Below are 24,146 nucleotides of genomic sequence, written 5' to 3'. Positions count from 1 at the left end.
AATCTTTGGGCCTTTTGTGGGTGTTAATGGCCTTTTATTTGTAACGTGGTGCTTGGCAATTTGCTGTTTTTATATTTGAATTTCCAAGTATTATGTGTAACTGTGTGCAATACCGCAGTTTTCCTAGGAGCGACGTGCAGACTGCCCGTTAGTAAGGTCTAGTATAAAAACGGGAATGATGCAAAGCTTGTCTTGGGGCTTTTTTGTAAAAGAGACGAGGGAACGATACATCACAATGGCGGAAAGTGATTTTCAGTCTTTTAAAAATCCTCCCTTGTGTTTTTGTTTTTGTTTTTATTATCATTATTTTATTTATTTATTCATTTATTTATCTATTTATTTATTTTTTAGATGTACGTTTTTGTAGCTATTACATTTAAGGCACGAAAACAAAGTCGCGCCCTGCCACACTGGGGTACTGGTGGCAGTAGCACAACTGCCTCGTGAGAAACGTGAAATGTGTCATGGATTCTTTCTTGATAAGGCTGTATTCACCTGATCTACGCAGAGCTAATTGAGTCACGGTTCTTGCTAACTAGTTTTGTATTTCCCTCTAGTTGTCCGGGCACACCAGGACTGTACTGTAGCCTGGGTTCTTGTAACACTGGCTTCTTGGAATGAACATACGCCTTCTTAACCTGCTTAGACGTGAGACGGGGTTAGAATAAAAACATGAATATCAATTGGATTTTAGTAATGAGAAGGAGGCGGCATTAATCGTCCTAACAATATGCAGTGACTGCATGTTCTGCTCGCGTCTTGTGGATTGTACTGCTGTTATATGTGGCATTCGTGGTGTGTGCACATTCTCTCTCTCTCTCTCTCTCTCTCTCTCTCTCTGTGTGTGTGTCTGTGTGCGTGTGTGTGTTTGAGAGAGAGAAAAAGAGAGTGGGGTAGCACATACGATGACATTCGAGAACATCTCAACAGTAACATTTTCCCGAAGGCACACTTTCTTTTTTCTGTCTTATTTTTCCCTAAGGATTAATTTGATATAATATATACCTCCTGCTGTAGTCTGGCTCCTTTCCTTTGTACTTTATCGTTCACCCCCAAAAGATGCCATTTTTACTGAGTTTTCGATAATTGAAGCCGTGCTACGTAGAACCAGACACATTTCGTCTTTATTAACATCACTGAATGTGCTAGGGCAAGTGTAGCAGTTTGATAGCGAGTGTTCAATAAAAGAATCTCTCTTGAGACTGAGAAGAACTCTTCTACGTCTCATTACCATCTTAACTCAATTGAATTTCTTTACCAGCGTTTATACTGTGGAGAGAACAAAACCTTTAATGCGCATTTTAATTAGAAAATGCTTTTCTTTATTCCGTTGTCCTTTCGTGTTGACCTTGATCATTTACGTGTACATTTACGCATTGCAACTGAAATGTCGTATAGTTTCAGTATGTAAACTTTATTAATGTTAAGACTCCCTCACGGAGATGTCACTGAAAATGTCATACCATTAATATCTGTTTTGTCACTGTTGATAACGCGACCTCAACCCCCCCCCCCCAGTTCCCCTACAGATGAATTGCACACAATAAAAGCGGAAATTACTTGAAGATAAGTCCTGTTTTAAATGTCCTACTTCTACCACTAACGAAGGACAGAGCCCTGTACTAAGTCTTATCTTTTACGCGCCTGCACGAGTCGAAGCAACAACGAATTTAGCATTGCGTGTCTGTCACTAGTCAGTTTATCTTGTGTTATCGGCAGTGTGCGCCATCTATCGACTTCCTGTGAGTTTCTTTTCTCTATTTCATCGTTCTATTGGAGCAGTTAGCTGGCCTTGATGTTGAATTAAAGAAATGGGTTGTCTTTTTCATTTCATAGTTTTACGTCTTCACACGTACCCTGATGTAAATCACTCTTTTATTGATTTTTTTTTTCTGATTACTGTATTTTAGATTTATTTGCAACAGTAATAGTTTTTTTTTATTATTTTGTATTATATATTTATTATTGTTGTGGAAAACAATTTGCTACATGTGTGAATATGCTTGATAAGTAGCATTGCAAGAAATGTGACAAATACCAATGACTTTCAATGACTTAGAAAACGCAAAGAAAAAGCAGTAGGCTTAAGGAAAATATCCTAAGTACGAATATAATTTTTATGAAATGTATTAGTGGAATATTACATTCAACATTGCGTTTGCTGAGAGTAATTAACTCGGCTTAAGGGATTCATATCAAAGCTATGTCACGGTAGATGCTATTTTCTTCTAAAAAATTGGGTGTCATTTATGGGGATCTTGACCCGAAATGTAATGTCCGTAATGACTTATTTAAGTATTATCCTGCAAAACTCATTGCTTCCTTTTAATGGAGACTACCCATCTAGGGGGCAATTGAGCATGTGCAGAATGCACATGTGCGTAAATAAGCTCTGGAGATTGTTGTCGCCATAAAATGTCGTTTGACTACGCCAAACTTGCCTTTATTTTGTGAACGACACTTTCTGTCAGGAAATTGGCTCCACGCACTGTGGACACCGATATATTCTTCAAAACTGATTTGTTTTACCGCAGAATCCCTATGTGCAGCACCTAGTAGTAGTTTACGCTGGAAGTTGCAGCATGGAAATGATAAAATTGATAAAATCAATCTCAGCAAGGCAATCCCTCTCGCGCTTGAGATCAAACACACGATCCGTTCATTTTGAGGATTATGACTAGTAGATCAAAAGGCACAGATCAACCGTATTGAGATGCGGTAAAATGAAATGATGTTGTCACTCAATAAAGTATATATTGTTTCATATACATGTACTATTTTCCCGCCTGTATAGGCCTACTGCATGTACTTTTATTACAAATGTGGTCGACTTTTTCTGAAGTCATATGATGAAAGAAAAATATTACCAGTACTGGGTATCGTTGCTTGAAAGAGAAATATTGTTGAATGGGTCTCTCTCTCTCTCTCTCTCTCTCTCTTTTACACAGACACACAATTGAATTCCATAAACACATCAGTAGGTTTCGAGGCCAAACCTCGCAGAAGCTGTTATGAGTAATGGACATGTCAGTCGATTCCATCGGGAAGATGCTATCGTTTTGATCTAGTGCTCACACAACAATATTGAGAAAAGTAGAAAAAAGACTTCGTGTCTCTGGGAAATTTTTGCAATGTTTCTTGATTTTCTTCGTAGAAATATGTGATTTCAGAGCTTCAGTGATAAAGCACTACATTATGGTACATATGCTAGAACACAGCTCTCTCTCTCTCTCTCTCTCTCTCTCTCTCTCATTGCTATTGAAGGTCACATAAGTTGTATGACCATTGGATCCGTGCGTATAGCAAGTATTAAAAAGAGCAGTCTAAGAGTAGTTAAAACTAACTACTACACTTTTTATATAAGATCTTGGATCTGTTCTGGAACAATTTATCACCTCGGCGTTAATGGTCCACGATGAATCAAAACCGTTCTAGCAATTTATTTGCAGATACTCTCAATGGCCGCCATCGTTTCTGGACAGGATGCTCAAGACGCCTTGTGGCTAAAAAAGGACGTAAAGGCCACCAGCAATTTTTCATTCCTACGCAACAGTACCGCCATTCATAACTATTAGCTGAACCGTTATAGGCCACAATTTTTGTTTTGTATTAGTATTATGATCTTTTATACCATTTGTGTTTGTCTTACACGCTTGCTTTGACTTTAAAACGAAATAGTTTCAATACCAATCGTCGAATGCATTGCTTTGATTCCGAAAATCTTCATGAATGTGATAAAATGCGAAATGTGAATGTTGAAATTTCCTGTAACAAAATAGCAGTTATTGTGTGAAAGGGGCGCGATTTATGATTCAATTAGGCAGTGTGAGATGTCAAGGTCATGCTGCCACCGAGGTCGAAAGCCGTTTTAATGACGAACGCGAAAGGGTACTTTGAGTTAAGTTAGTCTACAGATGTTAATTACCGGCTAATTGATTGTATTGAAATCTAATTTCTGGTATGATTATACAAAACATGTTTGATTTGATTAACCCCTAAGCTCTAAAACAGACTCGGGCACGGACAGGTATAAATTGACTGTTTGGGTGAGGTTTTTTATTATTTGCATCGTTTCAAACATCACATCAAAATTCACATTAAATCACCGTATATGGCTTTAAGAAATTATTCAGTTACCATAATGATGCATCTTTGAATACCTACTATAAAGATATTTCATCTTGAAATTAGATCTTCATAGATGCATCGTTATGATAATTTATTTATATATAAACATCACCAAACAAAAGCTTGCATCGTCAGTTGTACAATGTTTGGTACAGAGGTTTCGGAATATAGGCCTACATGTACATTTATTTAGATGCATACCATAGCATGGCAATAATAATCTAAACAAGAATGTCATGCCAATAAGGAATTTAATTATAATGAATGATGGTAATTTGCGGGTATCAATTAGTTTAGTCGATCTCATTCCATAACAAGTGAACGCATAATTTGCAATTGCGCCTTGACGTATGCATAAATGTAATTTACTGTCCTCGTTCCAGAAAAAAATCCCCATTGTCCTTATTTCCCCCTGAAATAATCGATCGCCACAGCGGGTCAACCCCGTTAGATACGTACATGAATCAATCCACTCGCCATAGTTCCTTGAGCAATACAATCATTTTGCTAAGATTGAGATTTGATTCCCTTTTGATACAGTGTATTATTGAAAAATAAAAAGAAATAAGGGAGACATTCAATTCGTCAAAGACACTGTCAGAAAAACCGAGCAATAACAGCGTCAGTATCTGCGGTAAGAAAATGCGATAAGTTAGTGCTGCTTAAGTGATCGTGTTTGTTTGAAATCATTTATAGGTGTCATCCCCAGGATTTTCGTTTTAAATCGGATTTTAGTCCAAAAAAAAAAGCAATTTTCTCCTACTTGCGAATCATTACTCGACCTTTACGTCCTTGCATTTGGATTTGATTGATTTTATACCATCTAAAGTTGAATGATTTAGTTCTAAATGACCGACCAGCTACTTAGATCGCCATTTCTGTTTGTACATTTTTAAAGAAAATATCGACATCCGGCACTTTTATATTGTGGAATTTTATCGTTTTTTAAGGTCGGAATTGTGGAATGATAAGTGCATGTAGCTTTGTATTTTGACATAAAAATATGATTTTGAAACGGGGACAATATACCTTTGATTGTTGTAGACATGGAAGAACAACACAGTGTAGTCCGAAGGGTCTGTTTTCTATATACCTCAATTTGCCCAATGGTTATTTCTGATTCACACAGTGGAGACACTCCGCACAGTCTCTTGAGAATGAAAAAAAAATCTGAGGCGGCGTCCTTAACTAATGATGTTTTAAAGGGCTTAATCCATAATTGATATTTGGAGACAGCACGAGGATGTAATAGCCACGCTCGGGAGTCGCAGGAGATGGAAGTTCGCCGGAAATTACAGAGAATTGAGAAAAAATTACTTAAGGTTTCGTGTTTGCTTGTGTGTCTTTGTGTGTGAGGCATAAGTCTTTATACACAAATTTATACATCTCATTTTAATTTATGCACATTTTGCATCAGCTATGTATTCCATGGATTATTCGTTGTCTGTATTGTTGTCATGCCAGGTCCCTCCCATGTTTCAATTTTCACCGTACAATCCCTATAAGACATGCCTGTAGCCATAAAGCGATCATTAAAGACGAAAAAGAAGAAAAAAGCTCCTTGTTTTTGTTGCAGTGCCATTTCTTACAAGGTATTGCGTATCTTTACCTGGAAGCCTTTTTAAGATCTGCTAAAGTAGGTGTCTTTATAGTTATATATGGAGGTGCTGATTGAGGTAGATTCTTATGGAATTAAGAGACGTTGCCAAGGAGACAGCCGTGGCAGAATGTTAAGGCTACGGTGAGCAGAGTCACTTACTTGTGAACAAGGAATCGATAAGAAGTATATACCTGCAGCATTGGTCAAGGTGGGAAGGAACTAGTTATCGAGTGAGGACGAAAAGGTGATCGCTTTCACCCTATTGACCACTTACGCGAACACTGGTGTGGGGGACGTGGGTTGGGAACTCCTACACCGTTCGCCATTCATGACGTTATTAGATTAAAATAAGAAAACGGTATTATCTAACGGATTATAAACATGGTCTGTGTACCTTCGTTGATGCCATTTCAAATACCAAGGCGCACGAGTGTTCTTATTCTACGTGGATGAACATAGAGCAAACATGGAACCGATTCGAAGGACGTTTTCTGTGTCTACGCCGGTCAATGTAACGGCGAGGAGATTACTTTTTCACAGGTCAAAGCACAATTCTTTGGAAAAGAACTTGCTCGGAAATACGAAGTACCCACTATTGCGAACACAAAGGTAGCCAAACCGTTCGCAGAATGTTGCTGTATTTTTGCTAAGTTTGGCTCTGTGATAGTAACGTAATATATTTCTACGATGAGATAACAGTTCGGTGTGTTTTGTGTAAATACATGTATGTTGAATGGAATACCTTGTGAGTGAGAAAGATTTAATCTCTTAAGGAACGATCTACTTTTTCGCCATATATGTGTTTCGTGTTGTTATTTAGCATTTGTGAATTTGTTACGTGATCTAGCCAAGCATAGGGAGAAGAAAAAGATTATTGTGTTCTGATGTAGGAAAAAAACTTAACTTATATAACCAGATACGACATAATGTAAATTAGGTCTACATGGCCTTCGCAAAATTATCCCACATAGGTATAACTTTCATCTAAATGTCTTCCTGAGCATTCTCACATTATGATGAATATTAATTAGAGGCGGGTTGTTTGAGTACTTAATATTTGGATATTTCAATTGTTAAGTAGCATAAATTAAATTATATTTGCAGTTTAATAATAATAATAATAATAATAATATTTATTTCTTAAAACCGCACTACACTAGCGTCTCAGTGCTGTTTACAGGTAAAACTATTAGGATTACAACTTATTATATATATAATAAAAGCTAAGGTAAAAAAAAAAAAAAAAAAAAAAAAAAAAAAAAAAAAAAAAATTAAAACTGGTTAAAATAGTAATGGTCTGAACAATAAAACTTTTTTTTTTGATAAAATGAGAAAATATTAATTAAAATACTGTGCAAATAAGAATGTTTTTAAATCTTTTTTAAAAACCTCAACACTGTCAATAGTCCGAATGTGTGAGGGTAATTGATTCCATAAAATTGGTGCTGAAATTGAAAATGCCCTGTGGCCGTAGGTTTTGGTTGTTTTTTTATTATCATTTCTGATAAAACAAGGAGTGGAGGTGGATCTGGTAGACCTGGTGAGACTGGGTGTACTTGGATGTAGCATCGAGTTAAAATATGAGGGGCATTCACCTCTAGTGAATTTAAAAACAAACAACAGTAATTTAAAAACAATTCTCTGTCGTACAGGAAGCCAATGTAGTTCGAATAAAATGGGTGAAATGTTTGATCTGAGAGGGATTTTGGTCAGTAGTCGTGCTGCAGCATTTTGGACAGATTGCAATTTTTCAATTTGATAGGTAGGAAGACCATACAGTAGACTGTTTCCGTAGTCAAGATGTGAAGTTATAAAGGCATGGACAAGCCTCTCCATTTGACTTTTATCAAGGATGTGGGATAGTTTGGAAATTTTTTTAAGACCATAGAAAGCGGCTTTGCATTTTTTGCTGATGTCGGCAGCCATATCGCACCTATTATCAAAAATTACTCCAAGGTTCTTAACCTCATCTTTTAATGTTTACCTTTGTTGATTCAACGGTAATGGGCTAAAGTACTTGAGTGCGTTTTAAGTTGCACTATATTTATTATACAGATAAATACAAATATATGTATATCAGACAGGTGATGTGCGTTTGAAGTATTCTTTGTGAATATTGTTACATGTGTTAGATCGTAAGTAAGTGATTTATTTTCATTTCAGTTCTCCTGCTTCGGATTTGGCCGCCAGGCGGGGCATGTTCAGTAGAAAACATTATGGATCAGTAGAACTAGTAAGTCTCTCGCTTTCTCTCTCTCTTTCTCTCTCTCTCGTATAAACACTTGCAGTTTTTTTTTCTAAGACAGCTAAGGTATTGCCTTCATTTCTGTAAGTAAGTAAGTATCTCTCTCTCAACTTTATCCTTAGAACGGTTCCATTAAGCCTCTGGCGTTGTCTTAGACAATAATCACACGGATCAAGTCAATCTTAGCACCACACGTAACGATGCACCGCTGCGAAATGACTTATACATTTACTTGTTTACATTCTCTCAATAATCGTTCTGAATCCCCATTCCCAAAGAAAGTACATATAAGTTTTGTTCATAATTTTAGCTCACCTCAAGTGAAAGTGAAGGGACCATCCACACTGCCGCGGGAAGATTCAGAATTGAGACTGGGGAGTTTGAACACGATGAGGTAAGCTTTAGATTAGAAAATAATTGACGTCATGTGTAAGCGCTGTTGTTCGTTTATACTACATGTTGTAGATATCAGACTTCTATAACAGTTCCTGTATTATAATTATAAATAGGTTGTATTATAATTATTACAATTCTATAGTATGTAGTGGCATGGGTGCTTCTGTTTGCTTGTGTATGTAAAACTGTTTAGAGAAGAACTCGGTTATTTCCATGTTAACTCCGCAACCAGCCAAACCCATTCTTTCTACATATATGAAAGAAACACAAGACCGAAATCGATAATACTCACATACGTACGTCTTCTGTGCAATTAAAAGGTACTAGAACATGTACAGATCCACTCACATAAAACACATCATAAACATACTTAATAGTCGATATATCGTTGCTATGCAGTATATGGAAGCAACTCTTGATTCGGTGATTTGTATGTATATAATGGAAGTATATGTGGGATACTTGCATTGCATTGTGTCGCTTATTCCGGCTAACCTGACATGGACATACGAATATGACGTTAGTACATTCATATAATATACATTTTTTGCGATAGTTTCAAGGCCAAAAAGAAGTGCTTTTTTCAATCTCAGACCAAAATTTTGTCTTTGTATATGTATAATCTCCACTCTGCATCGAAATACACAATGGTACTTACCCTATTTTACTCTAATACCAGAATTCCATTTTAAGTTTGGTGAATTATGGACTGTTGTCTAAATACGTTGAACCTATCTGTACGGTGTGACTTACGTGGGTTGAATAAACCGTCTCATCGTACATTGGCACGTCTTTGAAAAAAAGGCCAATGACGTCACGCGTGCGCCCACCTGCGGACTCTCTCGATTGTGTGAAAATAAAACGCCAAGTGTGTAATCATCGGTAAAAAAGATTACATGGGCAATTTACATGTACCGTTTTAACCTTTTTGTGCTTCCTTTGCAGTCGGTGTCTTACTTAAGATCTTACTTAAGAAGCCTTTTAGAGAGTGCGTGGCGTCCAAACTGTGGTTTAATTGTGTTTTCAATTATCACGTCGTGACTACACGGACCGCATTATGTCTCCCACCGTTTTTCACAGGAATTTGTCTCATTACCAGCCCAACTCTATATACCATGATCTTATTCTAAGACACATCATGCTTTATTTTAAAAACCTTTCACACTGTTTTGGTAACTATGCTCACCTGGTTCTTTGGGAGATACATTGCACATAAACTGTTTTTAGTCTTCAAGCAGGTTGATCATGTTTTTTTTTAATCTTTCAATTGTATTCATTTTGTATACCCAATATTATGATTGTTCATTCAATAAAGTATCAGTTTTGACAGGTTTCAAATGAACTGTTGTTTTGCTTTTTAATTTTGAAAAAAAAACAGTCTTCTTAAAAATTAGTTTATTTTACTTTATTTTATCTTATTTTATTTTAATTATTGCCAGTTTCCGAGCCCGCTTGGGAGTCCTGTCCATGTGGAAAACCCAGAATACCAGACCAGATGGTACTTCAAGTATTTTCTTGGGAAAAGTAAGTGAAAGAAACCCTTTTAAAATATTAACGTCTGAAAGGAACCAATAGAAATGGAACCAAGACATGCAACAGGACAGAATACAACAGTATGACAATTGAGATAAGTAGATTAAAATTTATCAACATACGATATAAATCCTATAATGTAATATAAAAAACATGTCGCTTGTTAACATGTTATATTTATGTACAGTGACTTTATATCACACCAATAGAAATAGTTATACTGCGGTCGTCTGCGCATACTCAGTTTCCTTCCTAATGAATGGATATAATTCCTTAATCACTAAAGTGCTGTAACGTATGACGCTATAATAAACAAATGAATGAAATAAAGCTAGTTATTCATGGTTGAGCGTGACATTAGCACGACTCTTAAACGGGTTAATAGACCACTTAAGAGACACTTCAAGCCCTTGTGTATTTCCTTAAGTGAGCGGATACACGTTTACGCGATATGGCTAATGTCGCTGCTGAAACTCAGAAAGCTAAACTTTTAAGTTTTAAAAATACAGCAGGTTTAATTTTGAAAAAGGTATCAATTTATTTATTTTATGTTGCTATCTAGTTATCTGTCGATCTGTCTGTCTGTCTGTCTATCAATGTTTTGATTGATTGTTTAATTACACAATTTGCTTATTGTATTTTAGTGCATCAAAACTATGTAGGTCTTGACGCAGACAAAGAACCGTTCATTCTCTCAGTAGTGGTGACGGATGCAAACAACCACAATGTGCCGCAATACAGAGCAATACTGTGGAGGAAACAGGTACAGTATCATGATATTGTCCAAAATATATATTTATCCATGATAAACAAGCATTAATTGATCTAGTGTGTGTGCGCGCGCGCCTGCAAAATAACATTTCGAAACAGTCCCCTTCCTTTCCAAACCAACATGTCGTATACCTGTATGAAATGAATATAATTTTATAATTGTCACATATATGTATCTGAATGTATTGTTCGTAATAGAGGTTATTCACCGCTCTTTCAATTTGATCCACATTTCAGTCTTATATAATGTCAGCAACATTCTCAACATTCAGTGACTCTGACAAAGACAGCGACTCGACGATAATTTTTCACTTGGATTGGTTCACTTTTGTCCTCTCACGCTGCTGAACATGACACTCTACCTTCCCCATTCGTGCTATTCTCCATTCCTTCCCATCCGAGATTCCAGCATTAGCAATGGGAGTTGATGTTACGATATCGATTTTTCTTTTTTTCCTGTAGGGCGCGCGGAAGATTTGCCTTCCATACGACCCTACAAAACCAAAGACTGTCAAGGGTATTTTAGGGTTAGTACCAAACGATTTAACAAACTTTTGTATTTGACAAAGTATCATATGCACTTTTAATTAAGGAGATGTTTGCCTTTTAAACATATTGACTTTGTGTCAAATGCCATTTCTTGAGATAAAACAGAACCCATGGAAAAATTTATGCGGACGTATTCTTTATTGGATACAAATAAACAAACTAAAAAAGGACACACACATACACACACAATATATATATATATATATATATATATATATATATATATATATATATATATATATATATATATATATATATTATAACCAGATTTCAAGTATTAAATTATACAAAGTCTTGTTGCAAGAAAATTAAATTGACTGATTTGTATAAAAGACAAAGAGTTTTTATTCATTTAGAGAAAAAATGGTCTAAACTAAAGGTTCGTTTTTTTTTTTCGTCATTCAGACATTTTGACATGCCGAAGGTAGAAAAAGGACCCAGGGAAATATATAATGCAGAAGTGCAGAAAGAACTCCTGGTACTTGAGGAACAAGAGGTACGCGAATATTTAATTTAGCCTCCCTTACAGGCTAACATTACATACAGTTAATATACATCGCCTGTGATTTACAAACGATTATTTTGCATATATTGTATCTGGGAACCAGGACCAACAAACCACAATTCTAAACGGCATTTCTACTTGTGATGCATTGTTTCTTATACACATAAAATGAACTGGCTACTAGAGAGCAAGCGCACTAGTCAAAGTACCAATATGCACATGGTCTCGCAACAGTTAAAGTAAAATACACCTTTGGAGTTTTAACTTAAGAGTACCGGGGTGTACACAGTCCCTTATCAATGGACTGCCAAAGTGTACTTGTAGTAATTGTGTTAGAGTTAACGTGAAGTTCAAAACTAACACGCGCCTAGGTTTGGGAAATATAATTTAAGGTACCGGTGTTTATACCAAAGTTAGCGGAATACCCTTCTCTAACTTCATTGCAAAAAGAATCGGATATGTTTTAATCAAAAGGCGGCTTTGGGTGAATCAAGGATTCGAGTTTGTCCATGGGAATATTAAATTGAAATTGTTAGACTACAGCTTCCAAACATGAAAGTAACCTGACTTGCATTTGGGGTATTAGTAGCATTAGTTTTTACCATTTAGAACTAATGTGCATGTACCCGGTAGCCTTCTTTGATGATACATATACATGTACATTGCGCATGTAGGCCTATATGTATATCACAATAGCTCCTAGTTGCCGTTTCGTTATAAGACTCAACTTTCACTCACAATATGGAAAAAAATTTGAACATTTCACGTGTTTTTATTCCAGGGGTCTGTGAATTTCAAGTTTGGAGTAACGTACTGTATAGAAGGGCAGATATCGGACGATGAGATGTACGGAAATGGTAAGTTATATATTGAAGTTACATGAAGTACGGATCGTAGGCTGAGAAAAGTGTTTTGGAGCTAGGCTGTTAAAGACTTATACTGTAGACGCGAGCAGGTTATTTTACCCTTTGTGGTATTCTCTTAGACGTCTAGACGCTAACTGGAGGGAAAGTACAATGAACTTCTGAGAGACCTCTGTTCAACTGGGAGAAAAATAGGCTAATTCCTAGTAACGATCCCTTGAAATTATTTCTCAGAATTCTAGGGGTGAAGCCCCGGCAGTCAATGTCCCTGGATTAATGGTGCAGCTGTCATCAGCGCCTAACCTCAGTCTGCGTGATCCTTTGTAGTTCTAAAAAGCACACAGAATACCATCGGATCCGCTTTCAGTGATGCGTGTGAAAACTCCGGCTTTCGCAGCGAACACAATGCAGATCCATTATACTTTACTTGGTACAAGGACTGGTTTAGCTAAATTATATAAGTCCAAAGTTAGCGTCAACCTTAACCGTGGCACCCCTGGGTAAAATGAAAAGTTTGCAGCAAAAATGCATTAAGTTTGCTGAAAGCTAAAAGTTCGCAGCAAGGGTTTGACGGAGTTTGCGAGAAAATATGTGTTGCAGCTAGTTTGCTACAAGTTTGCATGAACATCTACAGTATATTTTGCGGCAGGTTTGCACGAGAGTCTTTATATGAATTCTTGCAAATCTACAGCAAATTTGCAAGAAAATGAAATTCCTTCTTGCAAATTTGCATAAAATTTGCGGGAGAGTGATGTTTTGATAAGGAATGTAGATGTTGATAAGGCCTGATATTTTGCTTACAAATGTTAGTTTGTGTTGAACCAAGATAAATCTACGGTAGCCGACTAATGCCATGTTAAACAATTATCTCGAAATTTCAAAATAATAATTTTTTGTCCAAATTTCGCGCTACTACCTCGAAATTTCGAGTAAATATATATTTTTTGTCCAAATTTCAAAATAATACCTCGAAATTTCGAGATAATAACTTTTTTAACATGGCACCAGTCGGCTTTACTGGGATTTGAAAATACATTTAGCCCGATTTACATAAAGTGGTTGATGTCGGCACACAGTTACTGCGCTCTATTGTGCATTTTTCCTGAATTTGGGTAATTTAACGTAATTGTGCGTAGGGGTTTGAGGCTGGTTGGTTATTAACTATTGACTGAGTGATCTGTACAATCACTTTCAAAGTTGCTGGATGTTTATAAAAGGTGACATTTCTGATCAACGCTCACCGGAAGCCGTTCGTATTTTTGTGGGCTCACACTTCTATCTTACGCCTTACTGTGGCTAACACGTAACGCCCTCTGTGACCACTGACGCACGAACAAGAAGAAATAAATTTGATTAATAACCGTGTTGAATGTGGGGTTTCCGTAAAGATGTATCCTTTACAACACGAACAATGGAGTTTAGTGTACTGTGTGGAAGAAAGACAAAGTACCAGAATTATCAATCGTCTGAACGTATACATGTACTTCTGTCTAGGAAGTTGAACCCCCTTGTACTTTTGGTCAGGCTTTTAAACTGCCAATCTCTCAACACGTACCGATCGCTGAATTTCGGCACTCATTGTGAAAAGGTGTCTAAAATTGTCTCTATTAATCTTTAGAATCGATATGTTGTGCACGGTCTTAAAATTATGTGGCTTGGATTTACTAAGTGCATTCGTCCTTAATAGTAGGGCAGCATTAAATGCCATACAGGTGAGTGTCAAGTGAAATATACGTTTTGCTATATTTTTATTTTGTTCTGCTTTATTTTATTTTCAGAAAAGGGCAGCTCCTCTTTTGACAAGTTCATCCATCTTCTAGGAGATAGAATAAAACTGAAAGGCTGGGATCGCTTCAAAGGAGGACTGGATGTGAAAAGTAACCTTAAAGTTTTGTATACTCCATGAAAATATATTCTCATATTCTAGACTGGTGTGTGTGTGTGTGTGTATGTGTGTGTGTGTGTGTGTTTGAGAGAGAGAGAGAGAGAGAGAGAGAGAGAGAGGGGAAACCATTACTGTACAGATAATTACCTTGTATATGTACATATATATGGGAACAAAACAAAAATAAAACCTAAAGATGAGTGAATATTGTTAGTCATCCTGTAGAAAAGGAATGATAAATATCAGAGTTATTCATATTTATCAAGCCTTCAGATCCTCAGTAAAACGAGTACTGACACCTATCACAGACATCATTATCCATTTTTAAATATAAATTTTTTTAATTTAAAAATACTGGTACAAATGGCCTACCGTACTCTCGATTTACAAGATCGACTAATTGGAGTCCGTTTATTTAGCATCACAGACGAGTAATATCTGGGGTTCAGAGTACAAGGATTACAAATCTATTTACAAAACCAAATAAGCATGTATATATAATATACTTGTATCACATTACGTGCTGTATGTTATACAATTTTGATTGATGTATTCCAGGTAATAGCACAGGTGATGATTCCGTCTATACCGTGTACGAGGGACACGAAATAATGTTCCATGTCTCCTCTCTGTTACCATACTCCACGGACAATAAACAACAGGTACGTACAGATGATTGTTGGGAGGTGGCTGATCTTGAACAAAGTTATACTCCCAGCCACTATAACCCACAAGTGGGCCTCAGCTCTCTTGCTTAAAACACATCACGGCACACTACATGTATAACCGATTGACCAGCTTCAGCCACCACCAACAAGAATGCTTGCTTTCTTTTCAGGTGGAGAGAAAACGCCATATAGGCAATGACATAGTCAATATAATCTATGTGGAAATGAACTCGGACCAGCAACCGTCATTTAGGCCTTCTATGATGAAGACACACTTCACTCGTATCCTTTAAATTACACGATAAAACAACACCTTAAAAAGTTTAATTTGTTATGTGCCTTGGTGTCTGTCAGTTGGCTAAGTATTCTTGCAATGTCTTCGACAGTTAAACCCATAGGGGAGACCGGGACTAATGGACCCCGGGGTAAGGACCCCCCCCCCCCCCCAATCAATTTATGACGAAGTAACTATGGGCTTTGGGGTATAATAATTGATCACATTCTGGAATATTGTTATTGGGCAATGAAAATATATTCCATTTAAACAATACATAGATTTGTTGAGTGTTTCAGAAGATAAACGATTGTCGTGTTTGAATAATATTTATAATTCAGTGTAGAAATAATGGAATAATGGGACTTAGGTGTACCGGTAGGTCATTTATACAGCCCAGAAAAATAGATCTCTAGTTTCGGAATGCATATTTCTCAGTATTTTAAAGCATTTACAAGATTTTCGAAAATGTAGCCATTCGAATATTGAATACATCCAAAAGATGTGAAAAATACTTTACTAGTGAAATTTTCTTAACTGCTGCCTCAGATATATACGCATTGGTAGTTTATGAGAAGGATACAGATAAATACAGGTAAGTTAACAATACGAATGCACATATATTTCCTAAAAAAAATAATATTTCCTAAAAAAAATGATATTTCCTAAAAAAAATTGATATAAGTATATTGTGATCGCCTAAAGAGATGCAACAATTGGCACGTAAGCATAAACAGGAGGGACAAAAATTATCTTCCAGAACATAAAAGAGATTACATTTTGTGATAACTGTTATAATTCCTTTCAGGTTAAACGTGTATTCCGCCGAAAGCGTCCCGTTATTTGGCCCTCCTCTACCCACGCCCGCCGTTTTTGCCGACCACGCAGAATTCAGGGACTTTTTGCTAGTGAAATGTAAGATAAAGTCCTTCAGTCCCGATTATCAACACTTTAAATATTTTATTATTTTGAAATTATTCGAATCATTAAAGATTTTGAATCCAAAGCAGCGCTTAAGACATTGATACACGTTCGTTTCCTTAAACGTCTTGTTCATGTGTTTACACGTCCATATGCACTTAATGGAGAGACTGCTAGCTCTTGCTAAATACTTATGGACGTTTTTTCTAGGTATAAATGGAGAAAAGGCCGCCCTATGTACGCCGGTGTTCGCCCAGAAGAGAGTGCGTACCCTGGACATGTTGATCAGAAATACCTACGACAATCACATGGTGGAGGTCAACAAGGTATGAAATGTTGACCTGACTGGCACAGGTTTTGTTGAAAAAAAGAAAAGAAAAAAGAAAAGAAAAGAAAAACGAAAGAGAGCTGGGAACACACATCGATATCAAATCGCATTTTGTGAGATCGTTCCATACATGGGTAATCTCTCCAACTAATGGCAAAAAAACAGACATAGCTGTTTTTAGGCCTTTATCCTAAGTGATAAGATTAACTCTGTCCTTTTAAGCAATAATGTATCAGCACCGTGGCAATTATTGTGTCTCAGAGTTCCATATTCCCCCAGCGCTCTGGGGCTATATATTGAAGTTTAGCGTGTCACTTCTCTTTACCTGAATACTGCGCACTCCTATAAGCCATGCAATAATATGGCGATCGATGGAATGCAAGAGCCATTATGGCTTGCACTGAATTAGCCTATAAATGTTAATTGTGAGTGCCTGGTTGTGTTCTTTCGGTTAGCCGCAGACAAACGGAGGGAGATTTGCGCCCACGTACAGTGCAGTAGCACTAACGTCCGCCATGACGCATTATAAGTTGTGTCCCCAAATAACCATACCGTATTACGCGTTTAAAAATTGATTGACTGTGTAGTCAGTGATTGCAGAGACTCAGATGAATCAGTGCCATAAGCGCTCCTCGGTATGAGACTTAGAATACGAACTTTGCCAAAATTTACGTATATATTTGAAATTAATAAAGTTTACATGTTATATATAATTTGAACTACATGTACTTTGTACTCGATGCGACAGTATCATTTATACACATCTTTTGAAAAGTAAGATATCAAGCCATCGTTATGCTGATTAATAATCACCATGGGTGATTATTTAATAGGAGGGTGGTTAACGCACGTGGATAATATTATATTAAAATACAGAGTAATCAGTTAATGTTGCCAGTTCCCACATAAAAAGAGCGCTCTACTTTAAATATCAAAGATAAGGTGTTTTATAGTATCTTTTAAATAAGGTACAACTGGCGTACATTTTGTGTACATGTACAGCCGCTGAGTAAAAAAGATGAGTAGCAAATACATGTGCCAATACAAGTACATTGCTCGTTCAATACCTTCGAAGGCGTAAATTGGATGTTCGTAAGTTGGATCCGAGTCAGTACGCATTTTTTTCTTTTAAGCAACCTGATTTCTATATTCCGTGCACTGTAATTTCAGAACACGATGTTGAACCGCAGAGCATTCAGTGACGTCATACCGGATTACCAGCATGGGTCACGGCGGAAAGAAGAGGCGCGGAAATTGGAGTTCGTTCGTGTTGGTCAGGCCCTCAAACTGAATATTATACTGAAAGGAGACGCCCCCACCAGCCTCATCACAACCGGGATGTTGAAAAGAGAGGTATTTTTTGTCATCTTTTATCTTTGAAGGATCTTTCCCTCTCTCCCTTCTCTCTCTTTCTCTCGATCTCTCATATGTAAGAGAGTTTATTACTGGCAGGTTGGAGCCTCATTAAAGTAACACGTACCTGCGAATAACAGACTCTTATTACTGTTTGCAGTGGAGTTTTTGTTTGTTTCGGATCCTTTCAAAACAGTTATCTTCTCCAATCAATTTGGCCGCCTAATACAAATGTGCGATTTACACCAAATGGCTGAAGGTAAAGCCACAGTGCCAGAACATTCACTTTTGTATGATTTAGTCCTCGCCGTTAGAGTATTGAAAATGCGCCCCCCGCCCCCCCCCCCCCCCCCCCCCCAACACAAGCACTTTTTATTCCCACAAATCATCTCAACACTGACTCATTTTGTTTGTCTCTGCCATTTGATACAATGCCTTTAAATATGCCTGTATTCTGTATCCAAATCCTTTGTTTGGCTGGAAAATCTTTTTTATTTTGTCATGTTATTATTCTTTCTTTGCAGCCATGGGAGCCGCAGTGTTTTTACCACAGCTTTCCAAATGAGATCATATGTGGGGATTCGTGGGGTTAGTAAACACGAACACTTAGCAATCAGTCTGCCACTTAAAGGACACAAACATTCTTCATTTTACACGCGAACACATGAAAATGATTCCAATAGTCGATTACGTAAAGCTTGTGCTTCATCGTATTTCTCTTCGAATTCAAACAAGGTAGCTTTGAATTAATGTGAATCATGTCCCTACAAAACAAAGTTGTGGTTAAAATTCACTAGACTTGGTTATATATTTGAATGAAATGGGAATTTTGACTGTTATACATGGTGTTACTTCATTTTTGTCAGTGTTCTTCATATGATAGGACCATTTTGTTGCAGGTGACAAACTCATCATTGTAACGGAAGTGGGAACAATGGTTATTGAAGGTAAGTTGAACCAAAAAGTTTAGCAATCCTTAATTATTTGTTTTGGCATATCTTATCGCAAAATAGGTTAATGTAGAGAAGTTTGGATTCGTTAAATGGATGTGGTTGTTGCGACGTTCGTTGCTGACGGACTAAAAATCAATTTTCCGTTATCAAGCCTCATAAACAAAACTGCTGTTTTTGAGCCGGAGCACGTTTTTTTTATTGCGATCACCGACTAAACGACTAAAATTGCGATTTTATGACGCGATCGTAAGAACGGTGGTTGCAAATCAAATCCTTAATAAAGACACTCAGAAAGAGTGTAACCCGCTGGAGTATTCCTGTAATTTTGACATCGCTTAATTTTTAAATAGATTGGGGGATATAACTGGTATGTTGTCAACAAATGATTTTTTATGCATTAAGGGAGATTGTACATCAATAATAATAGTATTTGGAAATGTAATTTCAGATATATAAAGCTACACGCTTTTGTTTTATTCTTGATTTTAAAACTTGACTTGATTTAACATCATTGTCTAATTTTTTTATAGAGGGCTGTATTCCAAGGCTTATATTTGATCGAACGGTCAGCATTAAGCAAATTGATGTCGTAGAGCCTCATGGGTTAATCATTTTCCGGCCAGAGAAAGGTACGTTCTTTTTTAAAGCTAATACTCTAAATTTTACAAGTTTCAGGTCATTTCTTAAAAGGGTTTCAGCATCTGTGTTATTAACTCAATTGAACGCTAGGGCGCGTGCACGCACACACACTTAGTCTATATACTGTTGTGTTTTACAGGAAAAGATTCCAAGATACACGTCTTTCGCCTAGCAGACTTTGAAGGTCGAACCAACAGTATTGTCAGAACCAAACTCGATTCACGTGATCACAAAATTGAGAGATCAAAAGGTAAGTCATGTCATGTAATTTATGGTGAGATAAATGGTGACATGCATCGAAACATTTTGTTTGAAACACACAGCTATCGCCCAACATGTTCCAATCTTTCATTTTTGAGAGAAGCATGAAACATTACCAGATTTATTAAAATGCTGATGCTGGCCTCTTTTTGGTATAGAGCCATCACAGTGTGATCCCGGTGACGCCCCTTTTCCACGATGACAGGCAAAAAATACTCATATGGCCACAGCAAACATTGGTCAAAAATGTTTTCAATACTGCACATTATTAGGTGGGATAAAAGTGAAATACCATAATATTGAAGCAACATTCCCGCACGAAAATGCAGTAGTAACGAAGTAGCAAAAAAGCATTAACGCAGTAGTGGTGTGGAGCATATTTGCAGTAGAAATGCAGTATAGCCTACTGCAATTCTACTCCAAAAAGTACATAGGTTTGTACAGAGAGGAGCATTAATGCAGTAGATTAGCAGCATGATACAAGCATGTTTCAAATACGCTAATTAGCTCCCAAATCGAAGCAGATTTGAAGCATGTTTGCAGTATGATTGCAGTAGTCTACTGCGCTGGAGTATCTACTGCGTTTTCTTGCGGGTTATGTCGGATATACTAGGTAGTGCAATGTATAGCTAGTACTCAATGTGGACCTAACCGGAAAAAATATGAATAAGTAATTTGCTTTGTATGAAAATTCCCATATGCATCATGTGATATCTGCTTAATTATTTGCTGTCATGATCCATCATGCAAAACGTTCCTTGCCAAACGGAGGGGAAATCTGTGCGGAATAGTAAATAGTGGGTCTAAAAATAACGGAATACACGCCAAATAATACAATGTCAACGTACTCAAACATTTTTTCCCTTCAGGGTGCCATCTGTACGCCTTAAGCCGGCCTGGGGGCAGTCATCTCCGGATGGTTATAGCCATAGGCAAGCGTCTGTTGGTGATGTCATGGAAGCATTCCGCCGCCTGGTCTGCATGGTGTGTGAGCAATGATACGGAGACCGTGGACGGATTTCAGTTTCTCAGGGTACGAATGGTTTTAAACCTTTGTTATTGCTTCTGTTTCGATTGCTGTACACTGCCGACAGAAAGTTAGTTTTCATTGGTAACCGTCAAGGGATTACATGCTAAATTTATCAACCTCTTTGTCCATGCGCTATATTTGAACTGTTAGAACTGTCTTTAATTTCGTCTAGATCATAAAAAGGTTTTTCAATTCCAGTTTGCTTTCTGTTGTTCATAGTAATTTTACTGGATACCGTTTCTTCTTTTTCTTCTTCTTATTGTGATTATTATTATCTAGGAATTGCAGTCATACGAGACGCCGGAACTTATCACGTTGATAGACGGACCTAGGGGAGACAACCAGATATGTGTTGGTTACAAGCATCAATATGATCTCATCAATGAAAAAAATGGTGACACACTGCATTTGCATCATGTGGACGCAAGCAAGGTAAGAACTAAGCATTTGGAGTTTTTTTTATAATAATAATTATTATTTTTAGTTACCTCAAGCACAGAAATCTGAAAGTTAAGGCTCGATTACCACGCCGTGGAGGCGAAAGTCACACAAATGAGGGTTGAGTCATGTCAGCCAGTTTCGATATTTCATTATTTACGATAACGTCTAGCGTCCCTGAGCCAAAGAACTTTTAAATATCAGGACATGCAGATTGTGGCGAGATTGTGTAAACACGTGTTTTTCATTCAAGGCGGGTTTTTAGTGACAAGTTCGTAACTGGATATCGAAAATGATAAAAAACGAGTATTTTATTTCCAGGTGAAACTCGTGTCAGCAATAGACATATATGAGGATTCCGAGGCAGAGCTTCTGCTCTGTTACAATCGTAAGTTTTTTTTTTTTTTTTTTTTTTTTTTTTGTTCTGCACATCATACATGTAACCAAATTAGACAGCCATGTAATCGGGCACATAATGCATCATTATTATTCATATGATGGGACCTCATGTGAAGATGTATTTAATTCAAAGCAATATCCAATACAATCCAATAAGCCAAACCAGATATACATACATTATAAACTTATTCTTATTACACCACTTTAAGCAGTAAAAATATACACGATTAATATTGGAGGTATATGAGTACATGTTATATGTTATATTATATTACTCTACGGTGTAATTAGAATCACATTACAAAATGATTTCATGTTATGTTTGCCAGAGAAATGTTATGTCTTATTATGTTTAAAAACACACTGACAGACAGTGTTTTAGTGTCTCTTACCTGTTGAATTTTTTTCCCAGATGTCTGTCATTTTCAAAAGCTGACGGAGGATAACTCCAATGAGTTTGATTTTCTGTGGAATTCTCAGCCGTGCTCAATAGGTAACCACTTGATATATATTTCCATTAAACTACTTGTTCCTAACTTATTAAATCAAACTAAACTAACTTATTATAGTTTTCCATATATACAGGCCCTCACGTAACATTACTATATATTTTATGTATGTGCATTCCCATACATACTGGCAATCTCAGAACATTTCCATATATTTTCAGTATGTGCATTCCCATACATTCTGGCCCTCACTTAACATTACTATATATTTTCAGTATGTGCATTCCCATACATACTGGCCCTCACATAACATTACTATATATTTTCAGTATGTGCATTCCATACATACTGGCCCTCACATAACATTACTATATATTTTCAGTATGTGCATTCCCATACATTCTGACCCTCACATAACATTACTATATATTTTCAGTATGTGCATTCCCATACATACTGGCCCTCACATAACATTACTATATATTTTCAGTATGTGCATTCCCATACATTCTGGCCCTCATATAACATTACTATATATTTTCAGTATGTGCATTCCCATATATTCTGGCCCTCACATAACATTACTATATATTTTCAGTATGTGCATTCCCATACATTCTGGCCCTCACATAACATTACTATATATTTTCAGTATGTGCATTCCCATACATTCTGGCCCTCACATAACATTACTATATATTTTCAGTATGTGCATTCCCATACATTCTGGCCCTCACATAACATTACTATATATTTTCAGTATGTGCATTCCCATACATTCTGGCCCTCATATAACATTACTATATATTTTCAGTATGTGCATTCCCATACATTCTGGCCCTCACATAACATTACTATATATTTTCAGTATGTGCATTCCCATACATTCTGGCCCTCACATAACATTACTATATATTTTCAGTATGTGCATTCCCATACATTCTGGCCCTCACCCCAGACACAATGGAGATCCGTCTCATTATCAATGGCAGTCTAGTTCAGACGGTCACGTACCCAAGACTAGGACTGATTACTTCTAAAGTAAGTGCAATTATTCCTGCTTAACTTGATCATTTAAAGTTACGATCATTAATCCTACTTTTTACGTTGTTCATTGTGCTGTGTCTTTAACATCTTTGTAAGGGGTTCAAATTTAATATCATTTTGCTGTCTTAATCCTAATAAATCCTCTTAAACTAACATAGATTTTATATATTACTTTCAAGAGGACGAGTTTTCCCTTTACACTGTTATTTTCATATTATGTAATATACTTATTTCTGTCCCTTTCAGTGTGATATTTACTTTGCCTCGACAGCAATGGGCTATCATTCCTCTGATAAATGCAAGGAAAAGGAGAGCGACAACAATACCCCGCCAGTTTCCCCGGGAATAGGTAATCCCAGCTTAGACTTGATTTCTTTGAATTCGACCAGGAACGGTGCAGCAAAAATATGTACATGTATAATTGGTCAAATCCTGTCATAGTATCTATGAAAATATAAAAGCACAACGTTGTCAGTATTCGGAAACTTGAATGAAGCGTTATACTCTTCATGTACGCAGTAATTATAAGTTTGCTTAAATCATTTCATCAAAACTTATTCATGTAGAAGCTAGACAATATTGCTTTCAGAAAACATTGCAATGAGTTATGCAACGTATGTTTATTTCTTTTAAAAGTCCATTCAATTTGATCAGAGTAAATTTTTCCATCTGTTCCACCAGGTCGCGTGTACAACATCTTTAAGATACCTATCACCTCATTGGTGGGGAACCTGGCACCTCAAGATTGTACTACGCCCTCTCCCAATCCCACGCCGCCTCTCTTAGCTCCCGTCGTCCCAACAGAAGATGACCAGCCGCCTGTGCATCCCAGAAGTCCAAGAATTAAGAGGAGCCCGCTCTTGAGAACACGGAGGCTGGATTCGTTATCACAGATGCACGTGCTAGATGTT

The 24,146-nt window shown here is 36.9% G+C and overlaps 1 protein-coding gene across 6 annotated transcripts in view; it reads left to right on the top strand.

The window, feature by feature from the left end:
* The window catches only part of LOC106178946 (GTPase-activating Rap/Ran-GAP domain-like protein 3), a 105,031-nt gene that overhangs the window by 78,512 nt on the left and 2,373 nt on the right, over positions 1–24,146 (top strand). For 5 of the 6 annotated variants that reach the window (XM_087008060.1, XM_087008062.1, XM_013562351.2 and 2 more), the window contains exons 2-26: positions 7,892–7,961; positions 8,284–8,367; positions 9,809–9,893; positions 10,547–10,665; positions 11,136–11,200; positions 11,628–11,718; positions 12,509–12,584; positions 14,369–14,467; positions 15,034–15,137; positions 15,314–15,425; positions 15,967–16,012; positions 16,226–16,332; positions 16,549–16,664; positions 17,837–18,019; positions 18,544–18,607; positions 18,919–18,966; positions 19,503–19,601; positions 19,751–19,861; positions 20,742–20,905; positions 21,182–21,334; positions 21,662–21,728; positions 22,152–22,232; positions 23,111–23,229; positions 23,482–23,584; positions 23,917–24,143. In XM_087008060.1, the coding sequence (XP_086864186.1) occupies positions 7,892–7,961; positions 8,284–8,367; positions 9,809–9,893; positions 10,547–10,665; positions 11,136–11,200; positions 11,628–11,718; positions 12,509–12,584; positions 14,369–14,467; positions 15,034–15,137; positions 15,314–15,425; positions 15,967–16,012; positions 16,226–16,332; positions 16,549–16,664; positions 17,837–18,019; positions 18,544–18,607; positions 18,919–18,966; positions 19,503–19,601; positions 19,751–19,861; positions 20,742–20,905; positions 21,182–21,334; positions 21,662–21,728; positions 22,152–22,232; positions 23,111–23,229; positions 23,482–23,584; positions 23,917–24,143 (2,593 nt within the window). Of the gene's footprint in view, positions 1–6,179; positions 6,338–7,891; positions 7,962–8,283; positions 8,368–9,808; positions 9,894–10,546; positions 10,666–11,135; positions 11,201–11,627; positions 11,719–12,508; positions 12,585–14,368; positions 14,468–15,033; positions 15,138–15,313; positions 15,426–15,966; positions 16,013–16,225; positions 16,333–16,548; positions 16,665–17,836; positions 18,020–18,543; positions 18,608–18,918; positions 18,967–19,502; positions 19,602–19,750; positions 19,862–20,741; positions 20,906–21,181; positions 21,335–21,661; positions 21,729–22,151; positions 22,233–23,110; positions 23,230–23,481; positions 23,585–23,916; positions 24,144–24,146 lie in introns of those variants that run through there. The other variant, XM_087008061.1, reaches the window with a different exon arrangement.

The sequence above is a fragment of the Lingula anatina genome, chromosome 3 (genome assembly GCF_051362555.1).
Source record: "Lingula anatina isolate TDL-2025a chromosome 3, LinAna3.0, whole genome shotgun sequence".
In the NCBI taxonomy this organism is placed as follows: Eukaryota; Metazoa; Brachiopoda; class Lingulata; order Lingulida; family Lingulidae; genus Lingula; species Lingula anatina.
Note: the sequence above shows the minus strand (reverse complement) of the source record. Positions and strands in the feature narration are given on the sequence as shown.